Below are 27416 nucleotides of genomic sequence, written 5' to 3'. Positions count from 1 at the left end.
CTGCAGCTTCCAGTCAATGGATCACCCTCACAGCCTTTCTCTGCAGCTGTTCCAATTTGAAATTCCTCAAGTGTGTTTTTAGCAGTTACAATGAGAATTATATATAACATTCCAGGTGTGGTCTCACTGGGATATGGTACAATGGCACTGTGTCTTTCTCTTTCTGTTCCAATGAGTAGTCCCTGAATTGCATCTGGCCTCTTCACAGCTGTCTTTCATTGATGAGCCCAGCTATTAGGCAACTCTGGTTTGGAATAATGGTTACACAGGTTGTTTGGTACAATCTCTTTACTAAACTTGAACAATAACCCTTTTATTCATTAATGGTGTTATCTAATGTTCCTACCCTCCTGACAAAAATATTGGCAGTATAGATGCTGTTCCCCAGTCATTCCAGAAGTGATATTTTCTTTAAAGTTTTTACTTTAGAAAGGACAATCCTATGTGTCACTGTTTCCATAATTCTGAGAAATGGATTATTTTTGACTGCATTAACTTTAGTCATTCTTAAAGTGTTCTTATTCTCCATTTGCCATAGTTTTCATATCTCAGACAGCACAGGTAAAGATTATGGTGAAGGCTGGGGGTTCATTCCTGAATATTCTTAATTTTCATCCCTGTTTAGTAAACACATTTTCTTTTTTTTCCTACTTTGAACAAAAAAGCCTTAAAAACCTATAATTTTAGTGTATAATAATCTGTTCAGGTGTAATTTAGCTTTGCTTTTTACTAATGTAAATAAGATGCAGCTTTTTGTGTTGCTCTTTTGTCCCCTGCCTGTCCCCTGCTGTTCTTGATAGGATCTCTGCACATTTCTGATGTCTTACTTGCACAGTCTTATCAATGATTGGCTTGTCACACATGGAGTTTTACCCACTCAACTTGAGATGCAGATCCTTAAATGTTTGAGCATCTTTGTGTTAAATACCAGGCTTCTGCTGCATCTTGAATGTGTTTGCTAACCTTCACTGTCAAATTACTTGCTGCTGAAATTCAAAGACCTAGTTATAAACCCGTTTGGAAATTTTTATTCTTTATTTAAATAAAAATCCAGTAATATATGGATTAGGTTATGAGCAGCTGTTTTATAATGTCCTCATTAGTTAGTGAGAACAGTCTTCAAGTAATGGAGTCATTTGCTGCTTCAGTAGCTATTTCATAAATTTATCAGCTATTAGCTCCAAGAATAACTAAGTCTTTCCACTTAAGAGTTTGATTTGTTCTCCATTTTGTGTCTGGGTAATTAATCTCCTAAAATGATACAATTCACTTTATTTTTAGCAGTGTTAAAGATCTGCATCCAGAGAAAACACTGATGGTAGAACAAATGCCCTATTAGTCTGTCTTTGAAAGAACCTGTTTTACCTACTTCCCTTCCCCAAAGGATTTGACCCAAACAGATTTCTGTTCTTACCTGTTATATTTATTCCACATCTCTGACACATTATCCTATTCTTCATTTCTTTTTTGAATATTGTCTTTTTCTCAGTACTTGTATTCTTAATAGACTGCTGTTCCACCATGTCAAGGTTACTCTGGCACCATGTGCCAGTAATTTAAACTTCTGACTCTCAAACAGAAACAAACAGATAATTAGTGATGCTCATAAAATGTACAGCTTTATTTTCATCATCTTATCACTTGGTAGTTTTTATCTATTCCTCGTCATTTTAGTAGTGCATCAAAACTTCTTGTAATGTTTAAAATTCTCTGTATCTGTTATGCAGGCTGTGTGCCAGAAGAGCTGTTTTCACAGATGCTTGAAGCTGACCTTTCAGAAAATCTTATTTCAGATAACCTACCTCTTGGTTTCTAAAACCTTTCTGGTAATACTTGTTCCTGAGCTGCTCATACCTCCAGCCATGTTTCAAGGGAACTTGAAAAAATTAAGTTAATTTGGGAGACCTGTTTGTCACATAGTGTTCCTCTTTTCTGTTGCATCCTTCCTCTTCCATTCCTTCCCCCATTTGTGAAGTATGAGTAGCTGGCAGGTTTTCATTTTATTATTAACCTCCCATTTCAGTTTTCTGAGGTGTCTTCATTCTTTTAAGATTTATAGTCCAAATATTTCTTGGATCCAGGGAAGTTGCTTTTGTGGCTTTAAAAATGCAACCTTTTCTACTCAAAAGATTATTTTTGCTTTAGTGTGGATAATCCCACACCAGTGTACTTTATTTATTAGATGCAATTTCCTAGCCTTTCTTTATTAGAATTGTGAATATTTTTCCATCATACTTTGTTTGTTGTTTGTATTTTGGAAAATGTGCAAACACCCAGTCCAGACTGCCACAATGTGCAAGAAACAGGAATGATGTTGCAATGTGTACTAAGTACACCCAAAAGCAGCAAACTGATGTGTTGCTTTCATTCTTATGCAGATATTTGTCTTCTGCTGTCTTGACATTGAATCCTACACTAGTAGCCCAGGTTCCAACATTTTTGTTACACAGACTCCTGTTATTTTGTACATGTATTTTTAAGTAATTTCTTAATAACCAAATCCCCTCCCTTTCTATTCCCTGCTCCATTTTTCCTTTAAAATCTTGCTTGCTGAACCTTAGCATTTTACTGACCCTGTGCCTTCCCTCTGCTACAAAATTCCTGAAACTCTTAAATACTTGAATGCTGTTAATGGGAATTCAGTCTGTCTGTAAACTCTACATAATAATAAGGTATATATTAGGATTATTGACTCTAGAATGACTTGCAAATTCAATGCTTCTGAATTGATTGTGTTCCATAACTTTTGTAAAATGCTTTATGATCACAAATTTTAAGAAATTGAACTTCTATAAGCTCTTCAAACAGTCAGATGTACTATCTTACATACAGAGAAGCAGGAAAGGGTTTGTATGTGATAGGTTCCTGTGATTTTGGTTTCAGGTTTTGATGCCTAGGTCTTGCTGTTTGGGTGAGGTGTGTGTGTGCATGTGTTAAGGATAGAATAGACGAGGGGAGTGTGAAGGAAGGAGGATGTTATTTGTCATTTTTCCTTCTCTCTTCAGTAAAATGATGGACAGACCTGGGCATGTTTTTCTTTCAGTGATATAGTCACTGTTAAACAAATATCTAGAGAGGACATCTCTGCCAAATGAAACACAGCTTTAAATTATCCATATAGTTCCCTGTATACTCAAATCCAATTTACTGATAGGAAGAAAGCTAAACTAGTGTAACTGATTACTCTTCTCTTCATTCTTACAAGATACCAGGTGAGACTCCATATGACCTTATGTACCTGGCAGGTGCTCATTTTCTTAAGCTAACGCAGTGACCTGCCTTTTGTTTCTTCTCAGTCCCACAACACACACACTGCACACTTAATGTTGTGTGATTCAGTTTTAGATTTCCATGCTGGGTAGTTTCTGCCAAGGATGTTCAGTGCAATGCTAAGGATTTAACTACTGTAACTCGATGTAATTTCTTATTCTTGAGAAAACTCTCTGCACTTTTCAGTTACTATTAGCAGCCTCCAAGTTTGTATTTGGGATAAGAAACTTCTGAGTTTTCACACATACCCACCCGCTACACCCTTCTCAGTCTTCCCACGCAAACCATATGAGCAATCATATAAATTTTTCACTTAGTATGATTAAGGTTGCAGTGGAATAAAACACCAAAGTACACCTGGGTTTTAAAACAGAAAGTAGGCTAACAGTTTTATATGCATGCTCTTCCCCTGCTTTGTGTTCTTTAATATGGGATTTTACTAAAAATTGCTTTTCAGTTAGTATTTTTCTAGTGTATTATCTGTTCCTAGGTGCTGTGACTCCTATAAATGTGCCTATCAATGGACTAGTTCCTTTATTGTCACATTGTATTTATATTCTTTAAGTAACTAGGAAGGTGTCTAGGTTAATCTTTGTGGAAAACCTACAACTTGATCCATCCTGTGGAATCCTGGGGTACTGCTAATATCAATAAGCTACGTTGTCTTGTAACTTTTTTTAAAATTAAAAAAATCCTGTCAACTATTGTTTCTGTCCAGTTGAAGGGCATCTTGTAAAAAGCGCTGTTACTCTGATGGCATTAGATATTTATTGTAATTACTTCATTAAACTATTACTTAAATTATTACTGTATGTAATATTAAACTGTATGTTTTCTCCAGTTTGGTGTGATGCTGACTGTCTTTGTTTTTCTTGAATTGTAATCTTTTAATTTCCCTTTCCTTTTCACTAGATTACTGTTTACAAAAGTCAAATTGGAGTCCCTGTGCAGAGGCCCAGATGAAGCACTCCTTACCTGTAAACACATGCTCCAGATATGGAAATCCTGCTACAATCTAACTAACCCAAGGTAAGATGCTGTAGAGTGCTGGGCTGCTCACTACTTTGCTAAGTAGCTTTTCAGGGCAATATTAGGTCAGCAGTCCTGCATTTACCTGTTTTGGTATTTCACATGAACAAACTAATCCCCGGGGTATCTGGAGACTGACTTGCAAAGACACCAGTTGATGGTCATGTGGAACTACCCAGGCTTCCACGAAGTAAGGTATGCCAAAGCTACTAAATTCTGCAGTGATAAAGGCTGGTTACACAGATTGGGTAACCCATCCATTCTCAATGTATTGGTATGGTCTTGTTTCATTTCCTGATCAGGGTTTTAGTCTTTTATATTGTCTAGGAGAGAGATTGCTGTAGTAGGAATTTAGTTCAAGGACTTTCAAAAATAATATGAAAGAGGACAAGACATTAATTAAAACCATAGAAGCATCAGGGATCACATGTGGATAGATATGATGTGCTTGCATAGTCAGCATGGCTGTCTTTTAAAGGGAGGTCTTGTTTATGAACCTATTTAGGTTCTTCAGGGGCATTAACAAGTACATAGATATGTTCTTATAGTCCTGTTTGGGTTTCCAAAATGCTTTTGTGAAGGTCCTTTGCCATATATGTTTAGATAAGCTGTGACACAAATGGGAAGGCTATTTAGCAGGAATCCATGCTGGTACTATTCAACTTGTTTATCAAATACCTGGAGAATGAGACAAGCAGAATTTCCTGCTATCTGGTCGTTTGAAGGGTTGACAGCTTCTGGAGAAGAGATGCTGCAGCAGAAAGGCTTTGTACCAGGTGACATTAGATACCTGTGCAGCAGTATGGTGGACATGCAGTTTTTGCTGTACTTTGATTCCAGTCATGTAAACACAGGCATCTCTTTAAGAAGATTGACAGAGTTGACCTAATGGCAGAAGAGGCAGAACTGCTTCTCTCCTTAGGGAGCTAGTGAGCATTCAGAGCAGCAAAGTTTGGAGGGTGTGGCAGGAGAAGGCTGGGAAGGCACCTGAGTCAGTCACAGCATATTGAGAGACCCTGACACTGCGTTGTGGAGCAGGGAGCATCACTCAGGTTACACAAAGCAAGTGTGTCAGCAGCCAGAAAGGTTTGAGCTGAATCTTTTCACTGAATGAGGAGTAGGGGCCAGGGAGAAAATTTCTCTTTTAACTTAGTGGGTGGTGCTTTATTTTAGTTAGCTGGTTGTGTGTGTGGGCAGGCAGGGTTAAGAGTTTAGTGTCTGAATGCTGTACTTTGCAGAATAGCTACAGTTTCTGTACAAGCCTAATTTCAGACTGGCTTTGCATGTACTCCAACACAACTTTTCACCTTCCATCTCTGCTGTTACATCCTTTACACAGATCAGGGCTCTCATCATAGCTTGTCGTTACTGTGTTGTTGTTCTTGTTCTTGTGCTAAGAGCTACTGTGCCATGTTAAACACACATTAAGTAATGCCTCCTTCAGACATCAGCAGTGACTGTGAAAACTTACTCTTGGCTGTGTCAGCTTCAAACAGCAGTAGTTGATAACTCTCCTTGGCACCATTCTCCTTCAAGAACATCTAAGCAGAAAAATTAGTGAGGACTACTTTGCATCTGGTTTTTTTTTTTTTAATACTGATTTTTTTTATCTCAACATCTCAGTCTTTTCTTGAAGTTATGGCAGTGCATTAAGATCAAATTCAGATTGGAATGAACAGGACCTGTGGATAAGTGTCATGATGGAAGGAGACAGGTTTCCCAAATCACACATTCAGAGTTACATCAAGCAGTGAATAAAGAGACCTGAAATGTGACTGGGAGGTTCTATTCACACAGCTGCACTCCTTATGTACTGAAGAATGATGATGCAGGATTATTGTGAAAACTTTAATTTTCCAACTTTTGTAGTTTTAACATACGCTTCATTTTATTGCAAAGCACCATTTGAAAATTATGTCTGCCACTGGAAATAATTGAAGCCTTTTTAAAAAAAGTTCTTTAAGCCAGTAATAAAAGGTCTTTTAATAATTTTAAACCTATTTGTAATTTTTTTTCAAAGATTTAAATATCTTTTATGCTTATTTGAAATATCTTTTTCTATTCTGATTTAGACTGAAAACTAATTTAGTGTATCATTTTCCCAATGAGAAAAGAATTTACTTTTTTGATAAGCAGTGGTTTATATTAAATATTTCTTCTGCAATTAATCAGATTTTGTGGGAACTTGGGTTCAGTGTCCCCAATAATCTTTTAATAATAAAAATAAATCACAAATGCCTAGATATACCTTAAAAAGGGCCAAATGCAATACTGTGCATTACCTTTGTTCAGTTGAGATAGAACTTTTGTCTTTAATTGACATACAAACTTTTTTCTCATGAGATGGTTAATATGAATTTTAAAATTACTTTGTGGTGCAAGGCTTGGAAGATGTTTGCCTTTAGCCTACTGCTTAAAATGCATTAGAAAATAGTTGAATTCTTTCCCACTTCATGGTTTGCATTTGGAAAAGGAACAAACCACAGTGCCAGTGCTGTGCTTGGAAGATACTGATGGTAGGTCTGGCTCTACTTGTCAGCAACATTTGGCATGTGGTTGCATGTGGATTGAGGAAGTAATTACCACAGAAAATTCACACCAAGTGATGGAACACTATAGCTGATAGTGCATGTCCCAGAAAGTTCCCTTCTGTTTCCTGTAGATTTCTATAATGATGTCATTTTGTAAGGAAATAATGCAATAATGTTAGGGTACTGCAAAATTTTAATTCTACCATTTCAGTAACAGCTCTACAAAGAGAGGATGTTGTATCACTGACTTTTGCAACAATTAAGAACTGTTGTAGAATTCTTGCCCTTCTCTCAATTCAAATTCAGAAGGAAGCAATTGTAAAATTAAGGCAAATAGAGAGATGTGCTGAACTGCAGTCTTGCAGTTTAGATTAAAGTTTCTCAGGCTTTACTTTAAACTAGGAATTTCATAGTTTTTTCTCATCAGGGAGACTCAGACGAAAGTTTACACTCTTAAGTTGGGCTAGCAGTTCAATTGCTTTAAAACTTAATTACTTTTAAGTTTGTGGGGTGGTTTGGTTTTTTAATGAGGCTTTAAAGAAAATATTTGTTGATAATGAATTGTACCAGACTTAACAATCCTAAAAATGAAATTACTGTACTAACCATAGAATGTTAAAGAAGAAATGCCCATGTATGCTTCCTTATACTTTGCTGACAGTGTGTCTCAATTCTTGCCTCATCTTAAGGAGAAAAAGTACTCAGTTCTTCAGTCCCTGTTCTTCTGCTGAATCTTTAATAGCAGTTCTAGGAGCAATTAGTTTTCCAGCAAGCATATCAACAAGAAGCCTGAGGGGCAGATACTGAGTTACAGCTAAAGTAGAAGTGCATTTGTCCACAGGTGCAATCAGTAAAAATCACTGCTGCTGCTTTGGCTCCTGAGATGTTAGAAGTGTTCAAAATGTTTCTGCTATGCTATTAGAATCAAATTCAACATTAGGCAGTTGATCTGCATGTGTGCATATATAAAGAAAAAAACAAACCACAAAACCAAAACAGCCCTTTATAACATCTTTACCTAAAATTAGATGTCCTGGCTTTAGTGTTTCTATTCAGTCTGGCGAAAGTGTGGATTTTCAGCCTAACACCTGCCTTCTCAGCTTTCTGTGATAGATATACTCCATATCATTTCTGTAGAGGTGTTAGTTATGAATCAAATTAAAATCCAGTATTCCCTTTGTGGTTGTATTAATTATGAAAACAGAATTGCTGAAGTAAATAAGGATTTAATTTTGCTCAGCTTAATTCTGTTTTAATGCAACTGGCTTAATGCACTGTGAGTGGTTAGTGGTGCTTGGTACTAAATTTGGTCATAGCAGTAACTTTTATAGCAAGAACCTTTGTGGGAGTAGGGCAGCATGCAACTTGTATATCAGTATATAATTTTTGATTTTAATAGCTTACAATTTCTGTACTTCATTACAGTGATTCTGGACGTGGGAGCAGCTTGTTAGACAGAGCTATTGCCGATAGACGACAGCTTAATACAATTACATTACCAGATTTCAGTGATCCTGAAACAGGTAAGAACTGCACATCAGCAATGAAAGAGGTTAAATGATCTGGCCGTAGATAGATTTGGTGTTCGTTTTTTTTTCCCCTGATTTTGCATAATGAAGTTATATTTTCATTATTGTCATATATGTGGAAATAGACATTGTGTGATATAAATTTTTTTCTTTTTTTATTTATGAAGTACTTGCTGACCATGTTCTCTGTAAATTAAAATATCTATGGTATTGATCTTGCTGAGCTTAGTAGCATTTCCTTATGCAAGGACTAAAAATTAGTATGCTGAACTAGCCTACTTGCCAAAGTCCTGTGCTTTTTGGTCTATTCTGTATTTGCACCTTTTTGTTTAAAAGGTAAATAAAAAAAACTTCAGAGAACATTTAATCTCAAAAAGTATCAGATGTTAATTAGGTAAAATCTCAATTATATGTTAAAATATAATTACATGGGTGGGTAGGCTTACTGTGGGCATACTTTGACATAAGCAAAATTTATTTATTGTAAATGATACATACTGTGGTATTTTTATATACATATAAAAAATTGTGGTGCACAGTTGTGCTACATAAAAGCTAAGATTGTTACATGTGAGTAAATACTGACAATATATAATTTGCCTGTATTAATATATTAAGTTATCACAAGGCAAACTAATGTACTTTAAAAGTTAAGCAATCAAAAAGCATGTGAGCCATGCATTCTGCAAAGATTGCAGAAGGAATTATCATGATGCTGCTAATTCCAAAAATTTTTTCCATATCTTACTTGTGTTCTAAATATTGAGAGTTTTCTTATTTCTTTTTAAAACCGTAGAATGCTTTTCCTGGCACCTTTCAGGGGTGTATTTCTGCTCAATCACTCTTTGACACAAACAGCTTATGGGAAAATTTGCCAGCCTATGAATTTGAGTACACTTAACCCATAAATTAAGACACATTGAAATGTATAATGTCTTTGCTTAATATCAGAATAGTGCAGTAGAGAAAAATCCAATTTAGCTATTTAACTTCTGAACATTAAAATTGGATTAAATGTTCACTCAATCTTGAACTTAAGGTAGTGTTCTGTGCTTGCTATAGTGCAAGCAGTTTTGATTGCAAAGATCAGATCACTTGATTTCAGAGAATAGCAGTATGATATAACAACGTGGAATCTTCTGTCTTCTTGTATTTGTATAATTAAAATGGATAAGATAACATTATATCATTCTATGGTGATCATTCTATATTCTAGTCTGCCTAATTGTTTTAAGAACATAACTAGATTTTATAGGTTTCATGTACATATATAGATAGACATAGCTATAGATAAAATTTTATGCCTTCAAAAAAGTGCTTGTTGTGGGTGGGTGTTATGAAAGGTTTTTTGTGGTGCTTTTTTGTTTGTTTCTTTTCCAGTGGGGACATACAGCTCTTGATTTATACCTTCAGGGTGTCCTGTTTCATATCTGCCACATTGAGAGCACAGTGAATTGGTGCACTTTAAAGGCTGAATATTCCTCAGTGCTTTTAAGTAAACATAAAACCTCATTCAAAACAGTAAGCTTTTCAAGAAGCTTGCCTCAGATTCAAATCCTGCAGCCAATACCCTGATCAAAATAGGATCTCTGCATACATTCTGATTTTTCTAGCAGGTCCAAATTGTACTTTTTTCTGAATCTCAGCTGTGTTGTTAGAACTTAACTCTATTGTCGAGGAGAGCAAGATGGAAAATTAAAAACATGGGATCCCTTTTTGATTATTTATCTTATAAAGGGTAATTGTGGAGGATCAGTGGGTGGATGTCCCTTATGTTTTCTTTTTTTTTTGATTGGGAGTTGGAGTTGATTTTGTTTGTTGGTGGGGTTTTGCTAATTGTTAATTTTAGCAGAAGAAACCTTGTTGCAATACTAGTGCTCAATTTCTGGCAAGGACTAGAGCTTCTTTATCTACTGTTTCTATGTAATTATAGATATAAAAAATCTCCACATCCAGTATTCGTCCAGAATTCTTCATCAGAATATTATATAAACATTCTTTATATAATTATAAAGGAGGAATTAAAAGATTATGGTACTATAAGAATCAAAGCAGTCAGGCTTGTCAAAGTGTTTGAGAAAGCTTAAGCAGGCTGTCAATAAAATATTATTCACAATAGGTAGATGATAGAAACTATAGATGGTCAAGATTTTAGACCTATATAGGGCTGAAAGAGCTCACCTGCAAAATCTGTGGATTCACAGAGTTTAGAAATGCAGAAGGAATTTGGCAAATAAGTAAACAAATGTTAAAGTGCAGGAAAGTTCTGGCTGAAAGTCGTCTTAGGATGGAAATGTTTGCTCCTCTCCTCATTAAACTACCTTGTGCAGTGCTACATTGTGAATACATTTATATGTGTGAATACATGTGAACATTTGGAAATTTTGCCCTTCATAGCTTTGCTTGCCATCTGTGATGATGATGATGATGATACCCTTTGCCTGTCTAGTCTGAGTTCAGTCATCTAAGTACCAAGAAATGAGAGCTAAAATTCAAATTTGAAGTTTATGTAAAATCTTTCCAAAAAAATCTAGCTGCAGTGGATGTAAATTCATCTTATTCTTAGATGTATCAATTAAGCAGAATTTGACCTTTAAAAAAAAAAGTATTAGAAACCTGCTTTATATGGAGTTCTTACCAATCCTATAATAATTAAGTGATTCAAGTTTAAGTTTGTGTAGCCTTTGAAGTATCAAGAGTGTATTGTAGATTTCTTACATGGCTACACTGCTGATTCTAATGTCCTGATCAATAACTATGTCAAATTTACTTTGTCTCCATTTCACTTGGCTTGCCATGACTGGCGTGCACTCATATTTGTATGTATTGAGGAAGGAAATAAATGTAGAGGGGGAAAAAAAAGGCCTTTGGTGAACCAATCAATCTCACTGGGAGGCACACACATTTCATATCCAACAACAGGTAAAAATATGCAAATCTCTACAGACTCATTGGCTATTTGGTTAAGATAAATTGCGATCAATCTTTTTTAAAACTTTCTGTTCAGTTTAGTTGCAGTCCACTGACTTTATCATAGTAAGAAACAATGTAATCTGAGTTTTAGATTTTGGCCTTTATTTCCCCATAAATATATTTTTTAAATTTATGCATTGGAACATAGGGGAAAAAAATCTTTAATTTGCTTTTTTAAATAAAATTTAGTATGAAAGGAGAGCGCATATAAATAAAGCGGTATTTTTTTGTTACTTTTGCTTTCAGAAGTGACATTTATTTTACGTAGGAGCCATTTTGATCTTACTGAATAGTGAAACAAATGCTTTGCATTTTTGGCATCCATGAGTCCGTTAACCCTGTTGGATCTTTTTTCTTTCCTGTCCCCCCCCCACACTCCCTTACCTTCTCTTTGTTTCGCTTTTTAGCCTCTGATACTTCCTCATCTTCTCTCTCAAGAACAGAGTCTCCTCTCCAACTGTTTGTATCTTCTCATCTTCCTCATCCTCATCCTAAACCAGATACCTTTGTCTGGCCCCATGCAGCCTCTCCATACTGTGACCAAGTTCCTGAGCCCTGTTCACCTACTCGCTGTAAATTGGCTTTCTATTCCTGATGGGTGTGTTTGTGCTGTATTTTTCTGATAATCTTCATAGCTGATAAACCATGTTTAAATAGATTATGTTTCAACAGTGTCTGTGAAATCTGGCCTTTCAGCTGCTTTTCATTAAATACTGCATGGGTTTTAAGAGTTTCATCAGAGAAGACTGTTCTATTGATCGCAAAAGATGTAAAGTTACAGACACATTTAATACTCTGTTCTCATGAGTGTTAGAGAAAATCATAGGTGTTCAGTAAAAGAGATTATTGGTCAAGGCTGCTTTGTAGCATTTACTGATGTAAATTATTTCCAGTGCTGGCATCTTTTGCCTAACAAGACTGTCCCTGCCACAGAATCTCCTCTTATCTGGACAGTTTTTATTAATTTAATTTCAGAAAGCCTTTAACTAATTGCATCCAAAACATTCCCTGAAAATTCACATGAAGGAAACCATTGCCTAAGTATCAGTGTGTATCATAATGCAGGTAGGGCATATTGGTATGATTTGGAAGAGGCATTAGAGCAGTGAAAATCAGCATTCTGCTGTTTCAAGTCAAAAGCCATTCTGTTGTTAATTGAAAGGATGCCAATTTAAACCAGCTGTAAGATCAATCCCCATGCTGTTTGATAACAACCTGTACAGCAATGCTGCCAGAGTAGTTCAGGTGACAGGGTAAAATCAACAAAGCTTTGTAGCCATTTCTTTTTAACTCCTTTTAATTTCTGTTAAATTGCCATTCACTCCTACATAGTGCTGTTTTTGTCACTGAATTTACTATAATCTGATCTTAAGAAATTAATTTTGATACCTAGTCTTTAGACTGATTTCATGTCAAAGATATTAATTCCAACCAAAATGTAGCAAATAAATCTTTGCGTATTAGCAAAAGTTCACTTGTTAAAATAGCTGACGTAAGACCAGAGTCTTGAAAACACTAGCTCATATGTAAGCCTGTAACTGGAAATTAAGGAAAGTTCTGCCTTCAGATGCCAGGAAATCTGTGTCCTACCGAAGCTGAAGTCTTAACTTTCTCATTGGCTGCTTTTACAGGTTTGGGTGTCGTTGAGTTGAACTTGCTCAGACCTATACTATAAAGAGTACATTCCAGTTAATTTTAAATTACTTGTTCTTATTCTTTGCAAAGCTATAAGTTAATAAGAACCTACTCAAGAATGAAGGCGAACTGAAAGAATGATGAAGCCAAAGCACAGATTCCATTATGTGAAGCCCAAGTTTTGCATTTCCAAGCTACTGTGTCCTCAGGGAAAGGAGCTTCTACCATATGCATGAGAAGTAGCAGAACCATGAAAAAGAAAAGAAAAAAAGATACTGGAGTCCTTTGTATAGTGTCAATAATTAATGAAAGATAAAGCTGTCTGAGTAAGGAGCCATTTCCCTAGATGCCTATAGTATGTTAGTATAATTTAAGGGGCTGAAAATCTCATGTTCTATATCTTTTTCAATTCAATTTTTTTTTCTGGTGAAAGAAGCCAAGGGCATTTTGTATTACTGACTTCCAATTTCTGTTAAACAGAAACATGATTTTAGAGGTGTAGCATCTTATTTAATTTTTTTATCCTTTGAAAACCTGATTTATGGTTTGAAGATTATCAGAAATCCTTTTGCTTTCTTAGAATTTTTGGCTTATATATATATATATATATAACATTTTTTTTCTTCTTACTTTGGATTTTAATTTGTGCTTTGATCTATCCAAAGGCAATCCATCAGATGCTTACTTTCATGGGGTTTACTCCCTTTTTTCAGTTTGTAAGTAGTATTCACTGTGCAGCTGTATTAATTTCTCAAGGACTAAAATCACCTTTTCCTCTACGACAAAACGTAAATGTTTTGTCCATCAGTAGTTGAAGCTTGATAGTGTGTAAAGCAAGGCTGATGCTCTTTGCCCATTCAGTCATCCTAAGGGCTGTAATCTTACAAGACCTGAATGCACTCAACTAACACTTGCATTTAATAATTAAAGAGGCAGTATTCATTTCTAGAGGACTACAAATAAAGATATATTAGGCAGGTCTTGTGTAACATAATGGCCAACTGCCAGTACATTGTATTAAAGAAGATATTATGCCACTGCTGTTCCTAAAGAGGTACATTGATCCAGAATGCAATATTGCAACTACTGTTGTGACTCAAACTATTACTTTCTTTTGTGGTAAAAGTTTTGCTTGTAAAATAAATGAAGAGTACACTTTGAAATAATGAAATTATGAAAGCAAGCTAAATAAGAAAGAATGAAGACTATAGATCAATAAAAATAATTGTTGTTTTAACCAGGACTTGAAATAATATTATTTTTCTCTAACCAGTTACTTTATAAAGCTGTGTTCATAGCATTCAATACTAAATTGTATTTTTTCTCATTGTTTACCTCTCAATAGATTTTTATGGGGTAGTACAGGACATCAATTTGGTGAAGGAGAGAAAAGTGAAAAGATAGATAAACCAACACGTTTGGCAGTGACTAAGCACAGAAGATCTTTTTCAAAGAGCTGAGAGGATGCTTTGTGAATGATGCTGTCCATACCTGACTGCTATAATCTCCATGCATAACTTTGCAGTAAAAGATAAGATAGCTTTGTAATTTGTGATTGTGAAAGGTATCTCAGACTCTCAATGAATTTTAAAGGAAAAAACTGAGAAATGTGGCTAAATCTGCCAATCTGTCTTATCAAATGCATCACTTCAGGGATGTATCAGTCCTGCAGAAGGTGCTGCCTCTTTGCATTATGTAATCGCTTTCCTTGGAGTTCTCTGTGTGTCACACCACTAATATTCTTACTTCCAGCTCTTCGTCTGCATGCCAAGTGGAGTCATGGGGGTTTTCCTGTTTTCTCCTGCATAAGCATTGCAGTTAAAGCATTTTTTTCTTTGTGTACATGTTGAAATGTTTAAAATGGGATGAATGTAAAACTGTTGAGTAATATTCACTTTTATGGTATAAAAAGAAATCCTGCCATAGTGTTTTTGTGAGTTGATATGAACATGTTCCATGAAGGATGAGCAGCCATTCTATTACTCATTTTCAGAAGGAAAATTTGATGTACATAGCAAAGTGATTTTGTTTTTCTCCAAGCCTTCATGCCATCTAGGTCCTGATAGAGTCCATGTATTAATTCATGACCATTACACTGCATTGTGAAGAATTTATGTGGAAATGACAAAGGAAAGAACTGAAGAAGTCATAATATGCTCATTTACATAGGATGTATGGTATTATAAATGGCATTTAATGGATGAGTTCATTTGGCCTCTCCTGTAACATTTCAGAAAAGCCTGAAGAGAATAAACTGAATACTTTATTCACAGAAATTTAACTGTAGGTGTGACTTGGAAAAGAAAGGTTTCTGTGAGGTGACTTCTTGGTTAAATTTTCTTTGTTCAAGGCTCTTGGTAGATTTTCTATTTGAGATTGAATTGAAACATTGAATCTGCAACATAGGATGTTAGTATGATGAGTAGAAACTAGATTCTGGGCAAGTGCCATTATAGGAAACTTGAGTGGGAGGTTATACCTTTTTGGTTTAGGAACATTTTGTCATGGTTAAAACCTTCTGTCACACTTTGTAATGTGCAATGTGATTGCGATTCCAGATGTTAATCAATTTAAGTAGTGAATTCTACGTCTTGCAAAGATAGTCCCTGTTTCACACTTGGCCTTTTTAGTATAAACAAGCTTCAGAACAAGGCTAAACAAATGAAAGTGAGTAGCCAGGATCTATTTTGGTGATATATAAATTTTCCAGGCTTCATGATTTCTATTTCAAAGTAAATACTCTTTGCTGCTTGTGGTATTTGGATGGATTTCTTTCTTGATATTTAAGTGGCATGCTATAACATCAGGTATAAAAGTTGTCTGGGAAGAGCAAGAGTATTTTTTGTGTGAAAGATACAGTAAAATATTAAATGAGAAATTGCTGCAGCTCTGTCTGAGCATTTGAAGGAAGCTACAACAGAGTGAATTGTAATACTGAAAGTAGGATATGCTTGTGTTTGGCTGTGGGTACTGACCTCAGACCAAAGAAGGCAAAGTGCAGATAAGACTGAGATGAGAGAGAAGAGCTGGTGACAAAACCAACAGGAAACCTCCAAATAAACTGGCTACATAGGATCTGTAGAGCCTTGAGCAGACTCTAAGATGTACTCATTACCCTCAGTTTCTTACAAGTTACTTTGTATCTTTACCAGCTGTAGTTGAAATTAGTGTGTGGTTTAGAATTATCATGTGAATATAGAGATCTGAACCTGTTAGGACATCCTGGATTAGGACAAGGGTTCAGATAAATTAGTTCTAATATGAAAATGCTTGAGTAAAATTTGAAGGAAAGTAGGAAAAAACTTTTTAGTACACACAATCTTTAAATGATTTTTATTTGTCTGCAAAATGAAAGTTTACAAAATGTGTTTTAACAGAAGGAGCCAGTAATTAGTCAGATGACAGCTAATTGTGACAATACTAAAGAAGTATTTAGGGGTTCATGGGTTAGAGTATTAGCATGAGTGCAATGTCCCTGAAAGATGCCTAATTGGCCATTGCTTTGTATATGTGTGTGTTTTCTTCAGAGAACTAATTGGTGCAATATATTATGAGGTACCTTTTTCCTAAAAGGAAAAATAAACAACTTGAATAATAGCACTTCAAAGAAAAATTTTAGAAATACTTTGAATTTTTTTTTTCTTCTTTTTTTGCCACTTTATACAAAGTCCAGGGTAGGAAGCACTCAGTATTCACTCTGTTTAATTTTAATACAGATGGCACAGAAACTCATAAGAATCTTACCACAGGATAGTTCTTTCTTATAAATAAATTGATGTAAAAAAAGTTTTAATAATATATTTTCATATGTGCTTTATTGTTTAGTACTGGAGGCTTAAAATCCAACAACACACTTTCTATATGAAATTACTTATGGCCTGGCTGGCAGCCAGAGTCCTTGCTTTAAATAATAGAAAATACAGGCCCATTTTAATACTAAATTGCATACTTGCTTTTCCAAAGGAAGGGATTAGGTGATCTCCTTTATGGCAGTGAATTGCACCTTTTCTTTACAAACTGTTCTGGAGAGACAAGAACGCAGTTTCACTATTAGTCCCTGGAAGGCTAACAAGTGCCAGGCTGCAGTGATGTGCATTCACAGAAATGGCTGTCAGACAATAAAAGGGTTGCTTTTGACTATTGCTTATTTTTGGTACCCTTGCTAGTATTTTTCTTATCATGCACTCCATGTACTTCTTGCTTAGACTTCCCTTTTAAATTTCTTCAGAATTGAAACTTTAAAATAAGATACACAAAATCTTTAGTGAATGTTCAGCTGTGCAGGCTGGACTTCGAGTTGTTTCATCAGCCAGTAAAAAGGAAAGCAAACTCTATTGCCAGACACTGTTTCAGATCTTCAGGGCAATTCCTTGTTCATAATGACATGAATTGCTAATTATGTCCTGTGCTGCTTTTCCTTTGTTTCTGTCAGTTAAGGGAACTATGATGCACACTTGCAGACAAACTTCCTCTTCCTACTGATCTGTGTACTAGGAATTTCTGGTAATTTCTGGTGCTTTCTGGTTAGCTGATTTATCTTGTCACACTTTAAAATATGTATTTTATGTGCCGGATCTCTTCTCATTAAAACTTTTAGAAAACCTGGGATATTGAGAGTGAAGGTTTTGTCTATTTCTTAACTTGTAATGATGAGGACAAGCTTTTGTGGTGCAGTTCAATTTGTACAGGATTCAATACTTTCTTTTGGAGTATCTGCCATTGTTGATCATTATGGGTACGGTGATGGAATTAGACAATTTCTCATTTGATCCAGTATGGAATATTTTACTACCTTTATTTTTTAATCAGGCCTAATTATTCTGAGATTTTGTAATTTGTAATTATAAAACAACTAGATATATGCTGAGACTTAGATGACAAGAAGGAGTGTAGTTTAAAACATTCATGGTCTTGATTTAAAAAAAAAAAGTAATGACTAAATATGCTGGCAGTAATTGACTATCCAAAGCACAGTTCCCATTAGATAGTCTCTAGTCATAGAAGCTTTTTTAATTCCAGTACTTTGAAAAGGGTATTGTTTGCCAATGAGATTCTAATCTGACTTGGAAATTATCCATTTTATGAGAATTATCCTTAGCATGCTCTGGGAATGTTTTTTATGCAAGGGACTTTTCTGCCACAGGGCACTTTACCTCAGCCTTCTTGATGAGGCATGTTTTACATTCAGTGCATTTTATTGGTGTATTTGTGATAGTGTATGTCATGATCGCTGTGTGTATTTTAGTTCTCTTGTTTTGTTCTGTTATTAGCTGTAAAATAATCCTCTAATTGCACTCTGTGGAAAGACATAGCTAATACTAACACTGAAGCAAATGCAGCAACCTGAAGACTACAGTGTATGATACCGTCACAAACCTTTTTTGGGTTGTACATTGCCAGAAAAGAGGTGTCAAGTTTAATAGAGAGTATTCATAGTAGCAACCCAAAAAAGTGTCAGGTACAGTTACCAAAGTTTAGTGTGTTTTTTATATAGACTTTCAGACTGTTACAAAAGCTTTCATAAGAAAATTAATCTGGCATTTGAAAAAAAATCTCCAAAATGGTGAGTGTAAATTAAATCTTGAGTTTGGGGTAAAGCCTCTTATGAAAAGGGTTGCGATTAAATGTTTTGTGCAATTTATATGGCCTTCATTCTTTCTGTGGTGGTAACTTCTTTTTTATTACTTCTACAGGTTCAGTCCATGCTACATCAATAGCAGCTTCCAGAGTGGAGCAAGCATTGTCTGAGGTTGCTTCTTCTCTGCAAAGCAGTGCCCCTAAACAAGGTCCCTTGCATCCTTGGATGACTCTGGCTCAAATATGGCTTCATGCAGGTATGGTGATAGTGAAATTTATTTTTCTATACCCTCTCCTTTCTTGCTAGCCTAAGGACTTAGCAAAATCTGTTTGTTTCATTCAGAATCTGTTACCATTTATCAGATTATATTTTTTCCATGTGTGTGGCACTGAAACAAGCCAAGAGATAAAAAGCTGGAGTCGCTCTGTGTGTAAGATTGTTTATGAAAGATAAGGCAGTAGTTTTAGAATGTAGCTGTTACCAGTGGAGTCACGTCTTCTGTAGAACAAATGCAGCACTCTCTCCCTGATCCCTGAAGAATTTAGTTGCTGAAGTACCTAGAGTATCTTAGTACTTGGAAATCTAGGTGTCCTTGCAGAATCACAGAATATTCTGATTTGGAAGATACCCACAAGGATCATCAAGTCCAGCTCTTAGGTGAATGATCCATAAGGGGATGGAACCTGGGACCTTGGCATTACTAGCACCGTTCCGCAACCAAGTGAGCTAATCCGAGGTCACTGATTCCATTGAATGGAAAAAGATGTTAGTAAGATTCTTGAATAGAGTTCCTGCAACTACAAAAGTTTATAATAGAAAAGAAATAACTCTGCATATGCAGGGAAAGAAACAGTAGTAGTACTATTGAGCAACCTGTCCCTTGCAGCTGTGATAATGAGCTTGAATTCAGTTCTTTTCCTTCTGGTTTCATTAATGTAAAAGACTCAGGATTGTTTGTCTAAATGTGGAGTCATCTTTAGTGGATTTGATATTGTTATGATGCTTCAAACCTCAAGCTAAATGCAATATCACAAGTGGCTGTTACATAACATTTTAACCAGAAAACGGTGATCTAGTGTTTTTTTACACAGCTTAAAATGTGTAACATGCAATTGTTTTTATTGGTAGCTGGATCAGAAAGATGTAATTCAGAAATCAGCCAGCAATTGTTATGTTTTGTTCTGCTTTTAGAGCATTTCTCAGTGACATAATTTAATTTTTCTTTAGTGTTTATATTCAACAAAACAGTGCTTTATTTCATAGCATTTTAACTTACCTATTTACATTTACAGTTTGATGGTGTGAAAGTCATTGGAGGGCAATGGCTCCCAGCTATTAATGGTTCAGAGGAAAAGCCCAGAAGATTAGAAAGAAAGAGCAATTACAGTGATTAATAATAGTGATCTCATTTGGGCTACTCAAAGGGAACACAGATTAGAACAGAGCAAGGTCCAACAGGGTGTAGTGCTCTGCATTGTGGCATCATTGATTTTAAATATTTATAAACTGTCACAGATGACCATCTACAGTAACTCTTAGCATCTATAATGCCGATAATTTCTCAGCCTTCTGTGGCAGCTTGTTCCACTACTTATTTGCTGTTTTTTTTTTTTTTGCTGTTTGGTGGGGGTTTTTTAAAAAATTTTTTGGGTCATGTGCTGCTGCTGATTATTCAATTCATGCAAGTGACTGCTACTGTTTTGCCCACAGAGGAGGAGTCTGGACACTCTTTGCTGATTCCTTTTTACTTCACAACTTTGTCAGATTTGCATGCATATTGGTGGTCTGCTGCTACAGTCTGCTACAGAGGCTGCTGTCCACTCTTAAAAATATCTTTAAAATATTCTGACATGGGCAGAACTTGTGGGCTTGCCACTGTAGGGAGAAAATTCATGCAGCCAAAGCTCAGCTGGAGTTGAAGCTGCCAGAAATATGGGGGGACAATAAACAGTTTTTTCATGTATTAATGGCAGTAAGCAGTATAAAAATAACATCAGCCCATTACAGGATGAGGCAGAGGTGTTTAACACATTCTTTGCCTCTGTCTTCAACATGGATGATGGACCAAGGGGGTCTCAGGGCCCTGAGCTGGAGGACCATGACTGGGAGAATTATCAACTCCCAGTCAACCCTGAAATTGTGCAGGATCTACTGCTCCAGCTGGATCCCTACAAATCTATGGGGCCTGATGGAATTCACCCAAGAATCCTCAAAGAGCTGGCTGATGCAATCACACCACCTCTTTTGATGATTTGTGAGTGGTCTTGGGAATCTAGAGTCGTCCCACCTGACTGGAAGCTGGTGAACATTGTCCTGATTTTCAAGAAGGGCAAGAAGGAGGGCCCTGAAAACTACAGGCCTGTCAGTCTCACTTCAGTGCCTGGTAAAGTTATGGAGATACTCAGGGAGGTATTGAAAAACACCTGAAAGACAATGCAGTCCTGGTCACAGCCAGCATGGCTCCATGAAGGGAAAATTCTGCTTATCAAACCTGATTTCCTTTTATGACAAGGTAACCCACCCAGTTGATCAAGGGAAACCAGTAGATAGAATTGTTTTGGATTTCATAAAGCTTTCAATACCGTCTCTCACAGCATCCTCCTGGACAAAACGCCCAGCCCCCACCTGGATAAACATCATGGGATGGGTGAGCAACTGGCTCATGGGTCAGGCACAAAGGGTTACAGTGAATGGGGTGACATCAGACTGGGGACCTGTCACTAGTGGGGTTCTACAGGACTCCATGCTTGGCCCTGTGCTCTTCAACATCTTCATAAATGACCTGGACACAGGTCTGGAAGGGATACTGAGCAAGTTTGCAGATGATACAAAACTGCGAGGAGCTGTTGACTCCCTCGAAGGCAGGGAGGCTCTGCAGAGAGACCTTGACAAATCAGAGGACTGGGAAATCACCAACCATAAGAAATTCAACAGGGGAAAGTGCTGGATTCTGCACCTGGAATGGGGCAATCTTGGATGTATGGACGGACTGGGGAAGGGGAGGCTGGAAAGCAGTGCTGTGGAAGGGGACCTGGGGGTCCTCTCAAGCTGAATATGGATCATCAGTGCCCTGGCAGCCAGGAGGGCCAAATGTGTCCTGGGGGGCATCAGGCACAGCATCGCCAGCCCGGCAAGGGAGGGGATTGTCCCACTCGGCTCTGCACTGGGGTGACCTGACCTTGAATAATGTGTGCAGTTTTGGGTGCCACAATATAAAAAAAAAATATTAAGCTAGTAGATAGCATGTAGAGGAGGGCAGTGAAGACGGTGAAGTGCTTTGAGGGGAAGCCGTATGAGGAGCAGCTGAGGTCATTTGATCAGTTCAGCCTGGAGAAGAGAAGACTGAGGGGAGACCCCATTGCAGTCTACAACTTGCTCTGAGGGGAAGAGGGGTAAAAAGTGTGAGTGGATCTGCAATTTCATGTTAATTCTTCATGTGAATGAGACTTTTTCCATCAAGTAACATTTCAGTATTTTCTAAAAATAAACTGCATTAATCAATACATCTACATAGACATATTATTTATATTTAGTAGAATGTGTTCTGTGAAATCACCAAGTCAACTGAGGAGCAAAATAATGCTCCTCAGGTAGAAAAAGGTCTGTTCTCTCACCAATATGATCAGGTCTTACAGAAAGAAAAGAATTTACTCCTGCAACCATGTAAAAATAGCTTAATAAAATAAAAATGGAGAAGGACCTTTAAACTACTAAACCTTTAAACTCAAAGTCCATGTTTTGTTAGTCATTGTTATAAATTGATATTTATGAAAATAATTATGAATATTCATAGCAGGTATCATCTGTAAATCATAATGTATACACTCTACTATACTGAATTTGACTAGTTAGAGATACTTTTAAAGCTGTTGGATGCAATTTTTTCTTAAGCAAGCTCCTTTAAAGGTGCTCAAATACCAGTCTGATTCAGATTTTTAGGCATAATCCGAAATCCACTGCTGTAGTGTGAGTTCCTGATCTGAGAGCCTTTAAACCAAGATGGGTGGCCTGTATCATACAGTGAGAAGCATGTCTCCAGCAGTGACAGATCACTTTGCTGTTTTGATGCAGCAGCTTGATTTAAACCTTAATCTACAAAACTCTTGTACAGTGTGACACAAGAGAATGCAGTCATACAATTACTTTGAGAATCTATTTTTATTTGGTCTGTAAAGGAAAAGATTACCTAACCCAGAATTTTAATAGCTTTTTCTTGCATTTAGTATCTCTTTGTTCCTCTCTTCTCCCACTCTTTCAGCAAGAGATTAGGATGAACCAGCAAGGTAGTGAAATAGCAATGTTGAAGAGTGTTAGAGTATCGTAAGAGCTACTGAAGGCAAATACTTCTATTGTTAGTTGTTAATTACTCAGTGAATGAAACTTTTTTCCCCTATAGTCAATCTGATTTACATAAGTGTGTGTCAGGCTACTCAACTGAATTAAAGAGTACTGGAATACTCACATGCTCATGTCTTAAAAATCAAACTCAAATGAAAAAATCCAAGACTTAGGATAAAAATAGCAAACTATAAAGAGTATTCTGGGGTTTAAAACAGCCATTTAGAAATTGTAACTCCTCATACACTTCGAAAACCAACTTTCCTGAAAGAATAATTAATTTAAAATAATTTTAGGTAATAATTTGTCTTTTAAGACGCAAAACTTTTTTAGAAAAATAGCCTTTATTTAAAGTGAAATTATTTGCAAATACAGCACATGTGACAACATCTAGTCATGGTATGATGAAGCAAGAATCATTAATTGGTCCTGACATTTCTTCCACAGCTGAAGTCTACATAGGAATTGGGAAGCCTGCTGAGGCCACAGCATGTACCCAGGAAGCAGCTAATCTCTTTCCGATGTCACATTATGTTCTCTACATGAGAGGTCAGGTGGCTGAACTCCGTGGAAATATTGATGAAGCCAAACGCTGGTATGAGGAGGCCTTATCTATTAGTCCTACCCATGTGAAAAGCATGCAGAGGCTGGTAAGTCTTGAGCCCATGTTCATAAGCAGCATCATCTCAACTGGGGAAGTCTTGGCTTGGTGTACATAACCCATAGCTTGTGAGTTTGGGATCTATATTCTTATTACAAAACGCTTTGGAAACAGTCTTTCCTGGCATTTATTCAGTCTTCTGTGTGTTGGGACATAAAAAGGATTTGCCAGCCATAAGACTATTTCAATCCTAACAGAGACTATAGAAGAAGTAATTTGCATCTGCCTAATATTCAGTGCCATTGGGAAATGAAGGTGGCTTATGGTAAGAGAAGAGTTGGATACTGTAGTTGGATACAGTGCAGGAAAGACCGGTCACTTTGGTGTTCCAAAGTAAAAGTTGAATTTGTAAAATCATAGAATATTCTAAGTTGGAAGGGACTTACAAGGATCATCAAGTTCAGCTCCTGGCCTTGCACAGGACACCCCTAAGAGTCACACCATGTGTCCGAGAGCATTGTCCAGATACTTCTTGAGCTCTGTCAGGCTTGGTGCTGTGACCACTTCCCTGGGGAGCCTATTCCAGTGCCTAACCACCCTCTGGGTTTTCCTAATATCCAACCTAAACCTCCCCTGACACAACTTCAGGCCATTCCCTCAGTCCTGTCACTGGTCACCAGAGAGAAAAGATCAGTGCCTGCCCCTCCTCTTCCCCTCACAGGAAGTTGTAACTGCAATGAGGTCTCCCCTCAGTCTCCTCTTGTCCAGGCTGAACTGACCAAGTGCCCTCAGCTGCTCCTCATACGGCTTCCTCTCAAGGCCCTTCACCATCCTCATGGTCCTCCTTTGGATGCCTTCCAATACCTTTATATCTTTCTTACATTGTGATTCCCAAAACTACACACAGGACTCGAGGCTACATCAGTGCAGAGTAGAGCTGTTTTCTTCATTCTGCATGTTTATTGATTACCTTTGTGCTATGTGATTTCTTGGGTTTTTGAAAGGCAGAGAATCAGTCTTGCCCTCAAATGAATGTGTAGCTTTAAGTACATAGGTACCTTCCCCAGTATAAACATATGCTTATTTATATACTTCATGGATACATACATGTATATATTGTGTGCTTGCTATGTTAGGAAATTTACTTTCTTTTAATCCAATTTTCTTCCAGATAGAGCAGAATAGAACAGCTGAAATCAGCTTCATACCCAATCTTTTTATTTGGAAGTAGAAGCTGGTTTCTGCCTAGGTACTTATGAATTATTCAGAGAAATTTCTTGTGCATCCCTGAGGGAAACATATGAGACAAAAGATCAGATAGGAAGGCAGCACAGGGAAATTTTTTTGTTTCACCTTTTCAGCATTTCAGGATATTTGAGCCTGCTGACAAATGCCAAAAGGCTCCTTTTTCTGAAGAAGCAGGCAGTCAATCTAAAGCAGGGCAACTCAGTGAAAACGAAAGCTCATGTTTTGCTGGGTATCTTTTTGCCCCTCCTCTGAATGCACCTTTGAATAACTAGTCTGTAAACACACAGTACTCTTCAGAATGACTGAGAAATTAGTTGTCTAAGAGGCATGTGAGATGAAAATTACTGGGCTTCTAATCCAGGTTTCCTTTTTATGGGATTTTCTGTTCGAGTCCTAGCTTGAAGGTAACTGTTCATTTCATTGGATTGGACAGTCCTTTTAAAGGATTTTTATAATTTAAAATTTTTTATAAGAGCTTTTTCTACTGTTCTTGACTTTTCTGCACTTTTCTGCACCAGGATATTGTTTTCAGTAGATTCTGAGAGATTTATGCTGCTTAAATACAAATATTCAAGACGTATGCTATAAAAATACTTGTCTGTGTAATTTCATGTAGGAGAAAGTACAGGATTCTGTATACTTCTTGACCTTTTGACTATTGCAAAAAGTATTTTAATGAGGAAGCTTGCAGTGTTTACTCTTGCCTGTGTGTATAGATGCATATCTGTACATCCCAATGCTTTGTTTGCGTGTATTTACCTAGTTATTATAAAGAGAGATGATCTCAGTGGCAGGGGAGCTATACCAACAGCAATGTGGAGGTATCAGCCTCTGTGACAACAGGTCCAACATTAACTTCTAATATTTGTATTCACAATTCTAAGCTGACAATTGGTTTATGAATGAAAGTTCTGTGTAAAAACCCCTTGTTTTCTGATTTATTTGATATTTTAAAATTATTTGATATGGCTTTCTAGTAATGCTTAGAAAGTATTATAAAATGTAACTGTTTTCACATAAAAGTTACCTTAGAGCTTATGTTTATTTAATAAGTTTTGGTGAATTTCTTTTTGAGGGGCAAATACTGAGTATAGATCATAATAACTTTATGTATAAAATGAAACAAAAAGCAAGTAAGATTTAAGGATGGCATGAGTTCTAGCATGTAGCATATGTATCCAGACCTGCTTCTCCAAGTGAAATTACTTGAAATAGTTGAACCTGAAATTAGTTTGGAAGGACTTTTCTTTGTTTTTATTAAAATTTTAGAATGCGTGACATCTGACACTCAGTAAAATTTCCTGATCCTAATGGTTTGGAAATCTGAGTCTTTGATTTGAGAGAGTCTTTGTAGTTGTCCAGAGGGGAAAAAAAAAGCTAAATAAAATGTTTGTTTCAATTTGTATGAACAACAATAGCATAGTGGGCATAGGAGTTTTCTCCTTTTATAATCCATCCTTTTAATGATGTTACATCATGCTGGTAAGGAGGATGAAAAGCTAAACTTTGAAAAATTTACTATTTTTCATATAACATTTCATACAATATTCTGGCCATAAGTCTCTCTAAGTACCTATTCCTGAATGTGATCTACTACAGTGAAGTGCTAATTAATTAAGTGCTAATTAATTAAATTTAAATTAACCTTGTTAATTTAAATTACTGAAGAAATGTGTGAATAAAGACCAGAAAAGTTAGCTTTGTGGCTTCAGAAGTGTTGTACTTCTTGTTCTGAGTTACAGCATGTGCTGCGCTTTGGAGTTTCTGCAAAAAGACTCTTGCATTTGTCTCTTGTGCAGACTCCACATTCTGTTAGTGGGACCATGAAGACTCTGCAGGAGTCTAATGTATTATCTGAATGAAGTTACTTTTTATTGGCTGGCATCATTATTTTTGCAAAATTACAATTTTTTTAAAGAAACAATTTCTTACTCATTTTGCTTCTGTCTTGAAGGTCTTCACTCATTTACTCCTTTTTCAAGAGATTTACTAAAATGAAAAAGGGGAGGTCTTGATGATGGTGTGAAAATTGGAGCATTTAAGGGTGATTAAAGAGGTCTGTTTGCCAACAAAATGATAATCATAAATAGGAAGGTTTGGGGGGAAGGTTTTTGCCTTATTAATGAAATGCCTAAGACAACATAACAGCAAATGCTGGGGACTTGATCCACAAGTAAGTGATGTAAAGTAAATGGTTTAGCTGTATTCTGCTTAACTAAAGTTGGGAAATGGAACTTCTTGGGTCATACTATTGCATTACCTAAGATGGGAGCTATTCCAACAGAGAGCTAGCTGCAGGGGCAGCATGTTTGTGTTCGTGCTCACTGCTATTTCTGCCCCTTCTAAGATGTTGGGGGGCTTATTAATTAAATCAGCCAAGCAACAGAACTAGTTTTTTTCAAAGAAATGCTGTTAAAATTCTCTGCAGTTCCTCTGCAGAAGTAAATGATTCCCCATACAGTTAATGATTTCATCCATCCATTCATTCACTTTACTTTGTTGAGAAATGCTCATTTTAAGCTCTGCCTTGTTCTCAGGTGCTATTTTTTACTGTTTGTCACTAACTGAAATTTTCTCTAAGCCAGAGGTTATACCAGCTTGTTATTTGGCTAGCTCTGGCTGTTCACAAGGTGTCAAGAGGGAAGCAATAACATGTCAGTATTAATTAGGTGTACTTTACAGAA

At 36.5% G+C, this 27416-nt stretch overlaps 1 protein-coding gene across 2 annotated transcripts in view; it reads left to right on the top strand.

The window, feature by feature from the left end:
- The window catches only part of TTC7B (tetratricopeptide repeat domain 7B), a 130240-nt gene that overhangs the window by 80252 nt on the left and 22572 nt on the right, over window positions 1-27416 (top strand). Inside the window, exons 16-21 of one of the 2 annotated variants that reach the window (XM_069018067.1) lie at window positions 4183-4299; window positions 8256-8353; window positions 11740-11904; window positions 13633-13683; window positions 18661-18801; window positions 23331-23533. In XM_069018067.1, coding sequence (XP_068874168.1) covers window positions 4183-4299; window positions 8256-8353; window positions 11740-11904; window positions 13633-13683; window positions 18661-18801; window positions 23331-23533 — 775 coding nt within the window. The remainder of the gene's footprint in view (window positions 1-4182; window positions 4300-8255; window positions 8354-11739; window positions 11905-13632; window positions 13684-18660; window positions 18802-23330; window positions 23534-27416) is intronic. The other variant, XM_069018068.1, reaches the window with a different exon arrangement.

Source organism: Aphelocoma coerulescens, chromosome 5 (assembly GCF_041296385.1).
Source record: "Aphelocoma coerulescens isolate FSJ_1873_10779 chromosome 5, UR_Acoe_1.0, whole genome shotgun sequence".
NCBI lineage: Eukaryota > Metazoa > Chordata > Aves > Passeriformes > Corvidae > Aphelocoma > Aphelocoma coerulescens.
Note: the sequence above shows the minus strand (reverse complement) of the source record. Positions and strands in the feature narration are given on the sequence as shown.